At 41.6% G+C, this 11,639-nt stretch overlaps 1 protein-coding gene across 1 annotated transcript in view; it reads right to left on the bottom strand.

The window, feature by feature from the left end:
* Positions 1 to 7,353: 7,353 nt before the first annotated feature.
* Cfap53 (cilia and flagella associated protein 53) overlaps positions 7,354 to 11,639 on the bottom strand; it is a 49,011-nt gene continuing 44,725 nt past the window's right edge. Inside the window, exon 8 of the mRNA XM_059246295.1 lies at positions 7,354 to 7,728. Within this exon, the coding sequence (XP_059102278.1) occupies positions 7,500 to 7,728 (229 nt within the window). The 3' untranslated portion in view covers positions 7,354 to 7,499. The remainder of the gene's footprint in view (positions 7,729 to 11,639) is intronic.

The raw sequence follows: 11,639 nt of genomic DNA, 5'->3' as shown, positions 1-11,639 counted from the left end.
CCTATACACATATTGGCGGGGGTGGGGTGGGGGAATTGGAGCTGATAGCTACTATGGACAAAGATTAACTGTTAACAATTGCTCCCTGTCTTACAGCTGACAGCTACTGTGGACAAAGATTAACCTTTGACAGTTGTTTCTATGTGACTCCCTGCTCTACATTCCTTTAAACTTTAACTATTGTCTCTACATGACCCTCTGCCTTACATTCCTTCCAGCTACCAGGAAAGCAGCTGTGTCAAGATAGCCACAAGCTTTCACAAACATCTTAAACTAACACCCTGTAATCAAAGTTGTAAATCTTAAAATATGACGTGACTCAAGGCCTAAACTCAATATTGCAAAAATTCCTTTAACTCTCCTCATGGCTTAACCTCAAGACTATAAAACTTATTTTACCCACCACCTGGTGCTTAGTTTTTACTGTAAAAAGAAGCCTGAAACCTCCTCTCATTGTCACAGTGTCAGAAGCCCAAACTCTGACTGTGGCCCTGGCTAGCTAGAAGTTGTTTTGCTCCATGGTATCTGCAATAAAGGTTGCTTCTGGCTATAGACTTTGGTGGTCTATTCCCCATTATTTGCATGTCTGTGGGACCTAACATTTTGGTGCCCAAACCTGGGACCACACAATTCTGTGAAGACACTAGTCTCTGGCAACTTTACTCTAGTTTTTGGCAAACTGGTAAGTTTTCTCTGTTTTTTGTATCTGGTGTTCAGACAAGCTGGGGCTCAATAGAGGGCAGGCAGACACACTACTGACCTCTGATCCAGAGGGGAACAAGGGATACCTCAACCCCTCCTCTGACCATTGGGTCATTCATTTGCAGCCATTTGGAAATGGACCAGAACCACATGGCCCATCACACAGCATTCTCCCACCCTGTCTACCAGCTTTTCATCTCCCCATTTTTGTTTCCTTCTTGTCTTGTTTGATGTCAGTCTCCTTGTTGCACTTGCTTGTTAATTAATCTACACCATGGGTTAAACTTCCTCTAAAACTAAGGCCCCCTTGGACCTTGTCCTTCCTTATTTTCAGGACTTCAGGGATGCTGCAGCAGTCTCTGTTGCCTGTATAAAACTGGGGCAACTTAAGGTCTTTTGTTCACTAGAATGGCCGGTCTTCTGGGTTGGATGGCCTCCCGAAAGGTTCCTTTGATATTAAACTTATTCTTAAGGTCCAGAATGTTGTTTTCAGCCATCTAGCCTATCCAGTCTTCTACATTGTGGCCTGGTGCTATCTCCTGGTCTACCTCCCTTCTGTGATAAAGCCCCTTATTCTTTCTCCGGAGAATGTGCCTACCGTTCTTCCTATTCAACTGAAGAAATCAAAGGAGAAATCTAGCCAACCTGATGCTCCCGCAGTCTTTCCTTCCCTTCCTGATCCTGAGCTGGATGACTCTCCTCCTCCCTATAACCCCTGACCGCATAGACAAGCAGGGAACTCCTCTTTGATAGAGAATAGTATGGCTGCTAACTTCCTCTCTGCCTTACCTTCCTTTAAACACTCTGCTCCCTCCTGGAGTGCCTCCTCCTCCCCCTCTCCCTCTTATCATTCACCACCTGAGCTAAGCCCACTCTATCCTCACTCAGGAAAACCTCAAACTGTGGCCTGCATTGCTTTCCCCCACCACACCATGGGCCCACTTGATGTGGAGGGCAACCCTCGCCTAGCCCACTTTCCCTTTGCAACCAGTGACCTGTACAACTGGAAGCTCCAAACTTGCTTTTTTACCGAAAAGCCACAAGTGCTAATATTGCTTCTTGATACTGTTTTGCTCACCTATCATCCCACTTGGGATGATTGTCAATAGCTCCTATGGTTTCTATTTACTACTGAAAAGAGAGAATCTGGTGTGAATGCCACAAATTGGTTCCAGGGCAAGATGGTCACCCCACCCAATAGATGATGAGACAACTATTAATACTGCCTTCCCCACTTCCCAGCCTGATGAGGAATGGGACTAAAGCACAACTGAAGGGAGGGAGTGGATAAAGGCCTATCATCAGGTTATCATGGGGGGGTGGTCTCCAAGTGGCTGCTATACAGCCAACAAATTTGTCTAAAGTGAGTCAGGTAATACAGGAAGAAAATGAACCACTGGGACCATTTCTTGAATGCCTGATGGATGCCTATTTTACCTAAACTCTGTTGGATCCAGACACACCATAAAATCAGATGGCAATCAATCTGGCCTTTATTAATCAAGCAGCTCCTGATATTAAAAGAAAACTTCAGTGGCTTGATGGATTTGAAGGTAAAAATTTGTCTGAATTGATGGCTATAGCCACCAAAGTTTATAACAACAGAGAGGCACCCAACGATAGACAAACTCAAGGGATGACCAAGGTCTTACTAGCAGAAGACAGGAACTGGGGCCCCATTGGACTTAGGGACCATCAAGTCATTGCAGCCTGAGGGAAGCAGCCCCTAGGCAGCACAGGGTTCAAAGAAAAAACACAGCATCAGCGTGATTAGACTTTTCTATCTGAGGGGGTTAGGGAAAGAAGACACTTACATACTTTCCTGGTGATCTCCTTCTTTTATTCTCCTCTCATGTTGTTCTCCTTCTTTATTTCTTTATTCTCTCTTCCTGCACTGCTTATATACTGTGGGGATATATTGTGTACCCTAATAAACTTGCCTGAGGATCAGAGGACAGAGCCAGCCATTAGATTAGATATAGATGTCAGGCAGTGGTGGCACACACCTTTAATCCCAGCACTTGAGATCTCATGCCTTTGCTTAGGAAGCACAGAGGCCTTTAATTTCAGGAAGTGATATGGCAGGGCAGAGAAAAGTATATAAGGCATGAGGAAACAGGAACTCCCTCTCCTTAGGCTGAGGATTTCATAGAGGTAAGAACTCATGGCTGGCTGCTCTGCTTCATGATCTTTCAGCTTTCACCCTGATATCTGGCTCTGGGTATTTTATTAAAATACCATCTAAGATTCAAATAAAAATATACCCCAACAAAGTCTTTCAGTCAATACAAGAGTCATAAAGGGGTTACATTCTCAAGTGAATGATTATAGATAAAGACATGTTTTTTATCTCCTTAATGAGATAAAAACAGAATCATCCTGACAACTCACATGAAATATATCTAAATAACTTGTCATGAACAAGCAAGGAGTCTATTTTCTCAGCCAACCCTTTTGTTGAAAGGCTTCATATTTGTAGTTATAAAGAAGGAATCAATTACTTTATTATCTATCTTGAGATATAATTTTATAAGGAATTTTAGAGGATTCTCAAACCTAAACTGCTAAAGAGCCCAAGAAAGTGAGAAAACTGTGTACTTGCAACCTGTACTTTTAGTATATTAGCTGCTTCAACCTTTTGTCCAGCATTCTCCCAGGAAGTGGAAAGGTGATTGAAACTAACCCATGACTATGTAAACATTTTGAACAAACACCCTGCAATCAGAAGTCATACGTTACAAATTCTCTTTGGGCCCAGAGGTGTCTGGAGAGTGCTGAGTCTCAGGGCTTGGAGATGCTGGGGATGTTGTAAATCCTCTAATTTAGGCTCAAGTCAACATTCCTGAAACATCATATATCTCTTAACTATAGCTCAGTTGGCACTCCTGAGATACTAAGGCACTATGGTTCTTTAAATCTCAAAATCTCAAAATTTTTGCCCTGTGTGTGACTCCTGACTATCAAAAGAGACCTGTAGCCCTTCTGTTTGGTACTGCAGAGTCAAATTATTTTCTGTAACCCTGACTAGTCAGAAAGAGTCAGTTAGCTGAATTTTGAACCTTCATGGTGCATACCCATATCAGCAAATTGAGGTCAGGAATAGGTATAAGGACTTAGTCATCCATTAGCTAGCAATAATTGTACTGTTTTGTATTTACGACCCTAGATAATGGATAAGATAACTCAACAATGTGTCCTTGTGAACTTTATATTGTTTCTCTGGGAAAAGTTTATCTTAAAAATCATTTGCAAGGCATTTGGTCTAAGTTGAAGTTACTTTGAAGCTTTGTATCAGCTAATGGTGCACACCAAAACCTGTGACTGCATTTCTCAGCAATAAAATTAGAAGAATTTGAGCCAGCATGGCTCATAGTTAATCATTAACTTGAGCTGTGATCTGAAGCAACTTCTTAGGGGGAACTCATAGGCCCTGACTGTATAGCATTTTCATTTATTCATTTTTATTCATCAAAACTCTGTATAGACTATCATGATTATTACAAATTAGTACATATTAGAGAGGTATCAAAGACTTTTAAGGGCCTGCCTTAAAAGCCTTATTTCAGGGTTCTGAAAAAGGCACTACAAGAAGCAAGGAAAAACCTAATATTTGAGGGCAAGAACAAGTCTGCTTATACCGTGTTCTCTCTGTGCAAGTCTCTTTATTGTTCCATCTTGTTCTCCCCCACCACAATGCAAGGACTGCAGCTAATACACACTCACAATCAGCAATTCCTTGGCAGTGCATGGTGCAAACATTGAATTTGTCTAGGTCATAAAAGACAGGTAAGAGTTGCACCAGGCATTGACTGTCAGGCTTTCTTTATGACTCAAGGTGGAAGTGACTTGTAAAAGCCTCAGTGAACTCTTAAAGGGAATTGGGTTGAATGAGAGGGAGAGAGACCTTAGATCAATAGGGAAGTCTAGAAAAGGAAGAGGGAAATTTGTGTGTAATACTACATTCCTAAGTGTGGCTAGATAATAAGATAATCTATATACCAAGGTGAAAGTAGGTACAAAGAGTTAAGAATTTGTTTAAGGTTAGTATGAGGTTAGCTTGGGAGAGCAATTTACTTCTCTGCTAGCAGAGTGAATCCAGGGCACTCTTCTTATCTCTGAGGGCTAACAAACTCAGACATATCATAATTTTGTCCTGAGGTCTGTTTTGTGAAGGCTACAATTGTGATCTATTTGTTTAGATACTTTTTCTGACCAAATGTTCTGTCATAAAGATAACTGCAGGGGGCAGACTTCTATGTTTATATTGGGAAGTGGAACAAAGATCTAGTTGTGAGAAACAAAGGTTTTAACTGTGTGACTACTTTTACACGTATCTGGGGAAAGTCATCCAAATACACCAATACATAAAGGAACTCATGCCCAATAAATGATCAATACGCTGCTAACTGTGGGAATAAATCTCAAAGTTGTAACAAATGGGAAGAGCTATAGCTTCTACAGCAAGAACAGCTATCCATTCAAAAGGCAGTAATTCCAAAATGCCTTGTGTGATGGGTTCCTCCAACAGAATTCATCTTTCTGGTGGGTTTGTCTTCTAAATAACAGCTGAAGTCTCACTGCATAATCATGTGACATGTGTATGTGTGGTGGGGTGGCAGCATGCCTTTGAAGTACATGTCTTGTCCCTGGTCCCTTCCTGTTACCTGTTTTCTGTTGGTCTTGAGGTGAGAAGCTTCCAGTCACATCTTTGGCTGTGACAGTGCTACCTTGTCATAGACACAGGAACAGAGCCAGGGGACAGTATGACAGAGACCTGAAAGAATTAAATTGTCATCTGGCCTATAATCCTGTTTACTCTGGAGAATGAGGCAAGATCACATATTCAAGACCAGCCTGGGTAACTCAGATGATAGTGCATTTTTTTTTTTTAAGTAAAAAGAGGGTTTGGGATCTAGGCAAACATTTCGCCCAACATTTTCAATATCCTGGGGTCCATCTCCCAAACAGTAAGACATAAAATTTTTCAAGGAAATTTCATGCTGTGAGTAAGAATAGCCCAAGGCATAACTGTCAGAAAAGACCCGGGAAAAATTCTGATAACATCTCAGAGCTGAGGCTCCATACCTGTATGTCCTGTCTATTGTCTATTGTAATGCTGACATAGGAAAATGAAAGATCTCAGATGCAGGTTCAAGAGGGACACTGAAATGGACTGTTTGACACAAGCAGTTTACTAGAGAAGTTGTTAATGCCCTGGACAAGTGGACTGACAGAGAGACAACAGCATGGGGGGGGGGGGCTCTGAAGAGAGGAACCAGGCCCATGTGGTAGATGAGGAGTTCTTCTCTTGCAGCTTTCTGAAGGTGGGGGTGGTTTTACAGGACAAGCCTGAAGCCAGGCTCTCCAATACTCAGGTAGGAGACAGGGAAGAAGCACGGAGCAGAATGTGTTCTCCCCGTACACACCCAGTATCTCCTTTTCTGTAAACTCATTCCCCCAGGGAAGAAATCTGGGCACCTGGAAGTCTGTTGGCTAGCGAGGCATGGACAGTGCCTCAGCGGGCACCTGCCAGTGTCCATGAGAGGGGAAGGGTTGCTGCAGGGATTGTGGCCTGAGCAGCAGTCTGGTCTGGATTCTAGTCTTTCATTCTTAGAGAGAGAAACTAAAAAAAAAAAAAAATTCAAGCATTAGGTTCTGTTCTGTTGGCTTTGTCAGCTTGACATAGCCTAGAGTGTCTGAGAGAAGAGGCCTCCATCCAGGGATTGCCTAGATCAGAGTGGCCTGTGGACATGTCTTTGTGAGATTGTCTTGGTTATTGGTTGATGTTGGAGGGCACAGCCCACTATGGGTAGCATCTTTCCTAGGCTATATAAGAAGCTGAAGCTAATCATGAACTTGTGAGTGAGCCAGAAAGTATTCCAGCATTTGGTCAGTGTTTTATCACAGTAGGGAGTAGGGGGTGGGGTGGGGACAAGACTGTTGTTTGAATGCTAAACGGTCTTATTAATAAAAAACCTGGTACCAGATATTGGGGTGAAAGCTGAAAGATCAGAGAAGCAGAGCAAGCCACAGCCAAACTTACCTTGCCAACTCCTCAGCCAATCCTAAAAGCCTCTGAGTCCTCACCCAAAAGGCCTCAGCTAAAAAGAGCCTCTAGTTCCTGTCTCCCCATGCCTTATATACCTTTCTTTGCCTTGCCATATTACTTCCTGGGATTAATGGTGTATGTGCTTCCCAGTACTGGAATTAAAGGTGTGTGTCACCACTGCCTGGCTCTGTTTTCTCTCCTAGACTGAGTCAATCTCATACAGGGTGGCCTTGAACTCACGGAGATCCAGACTGATCTCTGCTTCCCGAGTGTTAGGATTAAAGGTGTGTGCCACTAGTATCTGACCTCTGTGTCTAATCTAGTGGCTGGCTCTGTCCTCTGATCCTCAGGCAAGTTTATTAGGGTACACAATATATCACCACATGGGACCCCATCATGGCCCAAACTATAAGCAAGCCCATTTCCTTTACGAATTACTGTCTCCAGGGTTTTGTTAAAGTACCAAACAGGGACTTCACATCCTGTATAACCAGACACGCTGTACTGAAAACTCTGCAACCAGAAGCTAAAATCAATCTTTACTCTCATTAAGTTGGTAATGTCAGGTATCATGTCATGGCAATGAAGAATTGACTAGTAGCTAAACAAAAAACCACATTTATTCGAAGGAAGATAATTATGTCTAATAAAGTATACAAACACAGAGAATAAGAGTTTATCCATTAGCTAAAAGGTGTAGTTACAAAACACTAAAAGACCCAGAAACTGTGCATTGACATTTAATAAACTATCTTGGAAGCTTGTCAGGGCAAGCCCTCCGCATGGGGTGTTCATTCTGAGACAGAGCTTGATGCTCTGAGAGGATCTCCTGGATCCTGTCCAGACAGGCCTTGTTTGCTGCCATGCCTGCTTCCAATTCCTGGCGTTTCTCCTCCTTCTCCGCTTCTAGAGCCTGCTGCTGGTAGGCAATTTGCATCCGAAGTTGATTCCTATACTCCTTAGCCAAACCACAGCGCCTAAGGTTTTAAAGACAACAAAGGATAACATTAAAAGTTACATTTGGATTTATTTATACCATTATTATGAAATAAAGCACTTCCATGAATATGAACATGCAAATATCACTTAGAGACTGAGAAGTGGGATTGCTAGATTATGTAACAGTTCTATTTTGTTTTTGTTTTTTTTTTTTCATATTTAAGAAACTCCAATGCTGGAGAGATGGCTCAGAGGTTAAGAGCACTAACTGTCCTTCCAGAGGACACAAGTACAGTTTCCAGCACCTGTGTTATAGGTCACTACAATCTGTAACTCTAGTTCCAAGGGCACCATTATCCTCTTCTGGCTCTGAGGTCACCAGACACGTATGTGGTGCTGGCAAAACATGCACACACATACAATAAAAAGAAATAAATACCCTTTTAATAAATAAGAAAACTCCGGTTTGTTGTTCCATAATAACTACTGATGGTACAACTGTGACATTACCTTAAACCAAAGCCCCTGGTCCTAGAACAAGCATAGAGAGCTCTTTAAAACACCCTGAACAGTTTCATCCACAGTTCTGCAGCAGAACACCTGCTGCAGTCTCCCCTTACTCTCTAATTCCCATCCCCAATAGATCATGGAAACCTTCCTATCCAACCTTCTTTCCTCCCACTCACCCTACTATCTAAGCCCCCAACACAAACAGACATGCTGGCCGCCACAACATCCAGGGAAACAGATAGGCTAACTTTAGATATTTGCCTCTCCTTCCTTCTAAATCCAACACCCAAGCTCTGTAGCAGAACATCTGATGCACCCCCACTCCTCTATGCCCCCTTCTCCATCACACCACAGAGATATCTGCACCCAAAATTATAACCTTCCTAAATACAGATGCCTATCTGCCAGCATAAAAGCACAATAATATCCAGGAAAATATGTCCCCACTAGAACACAAGAACTACTACAGTATGCCTTGAGAAATGCAAAAGGGCTGAAGCATAAGACAAGGAACTTAACACATCCATTATGGATATGCTGGAGCTCCTTAAGGAGGAAGTGAATAAACACCTTAAAGAAATCCATGAAAACATAAGCAAACAGCAGAGAAGAATAAAACAGTTCAAAACTTCAAAGTGGAAATCAATCAAAAAAGAGAACCTGAACTGAGGGAAATCTGGAAATGAAAAACTTAAGAACTTGAACCACAGAGGCAAGGATCACTAACAGAATACCAGAGATAGAAGAGAGAATCTCAGGCATTGAAGACATGATAGAAGAAATGGATACCTCCATCAAACAAATATTAAATCTAAAAACTCCCTCTTGGGGCTGGCCACAAAGAGGACATTGTAATTCCTAATATCTATGCACCAAATACAAGGGCACCCAAGTTCATAAAAGAAACACTACCACAGCTTAAATCCCATATTGACCCTCACCCACGAATAGTGGGAGACTTCAAAACCCTCTCTTGCCAACAGACAAGTCATCCAGACAGAAACTAAGCAGAAATGCTGTTGCTAACTGACATTATAAACCAAATGTACCTAGAAGATATTTACAGAGCATTTCACCCAAACACAAAAGAATATACCCTTTATGCTTATTCATAAAGGTATATTTATGGGTGGACTAGGGGCAAACAGGGCTGGAAAAGGAGGGATCAGGTGAGGGGAAGATGAAAAGAGAGAGTACTGGGAAAGATGACTGGAATTGAGGGGCTTTGGAATTGCAATGGAAACTCCTGGGAATCTATGAGGGTGACCCTAGCTAAGACTCCTAGTAATGGGGGATATGGAGCCTGAACCAGTCATCTTATGTAACCAGAAAAGACTTCCAGTGGAGGGATTGGGACACCAACCCAGTCACAAAACTGGTGACCTACAATTAGTTCTGCCTGCAAGATGGTAGCACTGAACCTGTAGGAGTGGCCAATGATGGCTGGTCCAGCTTGAGACCCATGCCATGAGAGGAAGCCCACCCATAACACTGCCTGGAGGGCTGGGACCCAGCGTCTGGGTAGCCCAGAGACCTAGAATAGAGTCAAATATGACCAACAGAAAAAAAAGTCAATGAAAATAACCTGGGCTCATAGGGTCCCATGGGAACTGAACTAACAACCAGTGAGCCAGCATGGGACCAACTGAGGTCCTCTGCATATATATCACAGTTGTGTAGCTTGGTCCTCTTGTGGGAATCCTAACAGTGAGAGCAGGGGCTGTCTCTGACATTTTGCCTGCTTTAGGGAGCCTTTTATTCCTACTGTATTGCCTCATCCAGTCTTAATATGAGGGGATATGCCTAGTCTTACTGCAACTTGATATGCCATGTTTGGTTGATATCCCCGGGAGGCTTGCCCTTTTCTGAAGGAAAATGGAGGAGGAGTGAATCTATGGGCCAAGGGAGGTGGGGAGAAACAACTGGAAGGAGAGGAGGGAGGGGAAACTGTAGTTGGGATGTAACATAGGAGAATAAAAATGAATGAATGAATGAATGAATGAATGAATAAACAAATGAATGGATGAATGAATACGGCTTCTTCTCAGCACCTCATGGCATTTTCTCCAAAATTGACCACATACTGAGACACAAAGCAAGTCTCAACAGATTTAAAAAAATTGAAAGAACACCCTGCACCCTATCTAACCACCATGGATTAAAGACAGATATCTACAAAAACAGAAACACCAGAAGCTTACAAACTCATGGAAACTGAACAACTCTCTACTGAATGAGAAATGAGTCAAGAAAGAAATTAAAGACTTTCCAGAATTGGATGAAAATAAAGATTCCACATGCACAAATTCATGGGAAACAATGAAAGCGGTTCTGAGAAGGAAATTCATAGCACTAAGTGTCTACATTAAAAAATAACTGGGGAGACCACATACTAGTAACTTAACAACATACCTGAGAGCTCTAAAACAAAAAGAAAAAATCCACACTCAAAAGGAGTAGCAGGCAAGAAACAATCAAACTCAGGGCTGAAATCAATAGCATACAAACAAACAAACAACAACAAAACAACACAAAGAATCAATAAAACAAAGAGTTGGCTCTTTGAGAAAATTAGTAAGATTAACAAAGCCTTATCCAAATTAACCAAAAGGCAAGGAGAGAATATCCAAATTGACCAAATTAGAGATGAAAAGGGGACATAACAGACATCAAGGAAATCCAAAGAATCATAAAGACATACTTTAAAAACCTGTACCCTACCAAATTGTAAAGTCTAAAAGAAATGGATAATTTTCTTGATACATACCACTTACCAAAGTTAAATCAAGATCAGATAAACAATTTAAACAGACCTATAATCCTCAGTGAATTAGAAGCAGTAATTAAAACTCTACTAACCAAAAGAGCCCAGGGCCAGATGGTTTTATTAAAGAATTATACCAGACTTTCAAAGAAGAGTTAATACCAATACCCCTAAAACTAGTACACAAAATAAAAATAGAAGCAACATTGCCCAGTTCATTTTACTAGGCAACAGTAACCTTAATACTCAAACTACATAAAGATCTAACAAAGAAAGAGAATTACAGACTATTTCCTTTATGAACATAGATGCAAAAATTCTCAATAAAATATTTGCAAGTGGAATCCAATAACACATCCAAAAGATCATCCATCATGATCAAGTGGGCTTCATCCCAGAGATACAAGGATTGTTAAACATAAATCAATAAATGTAATCCCCCATATAAACTAACTAAAAGACAAAAATCACATGATCAACTTATTAGATGCAGAAAAGGCCTTTGAGAAAATCCAACACCCCTTCATGATAAAAGTCCTGGAGAGATTGGAGATAAAAGAGATATACCTCGACATAATAAAGGTAGTTTACAGCAATCCCAGAGCCAACATCAGCTTAGATGGAGAGAAACTCAAACCAATCACACTAAAATCAGGAACAATACCTGGCTGTCCA

Source organism: Peromyscus eremicus, chromosome 19, assembly GCF_949786415.1.
Source record: "Peromyscus eremicus chromosome 19, PerEre_H2_v1, whole genome shotgun sequence".
NCBI classification, from domain to species: Eukaryota; Metazoa; Chordata; class Mammalia; order Rodentia; family Cricetidae; genus Peromyscus; species Peromyscus eremicus.
Note: the sequence above shows the minus strand (reverse complement) of the source record. Positions and strands in the feature narration are given on the sequence as shown.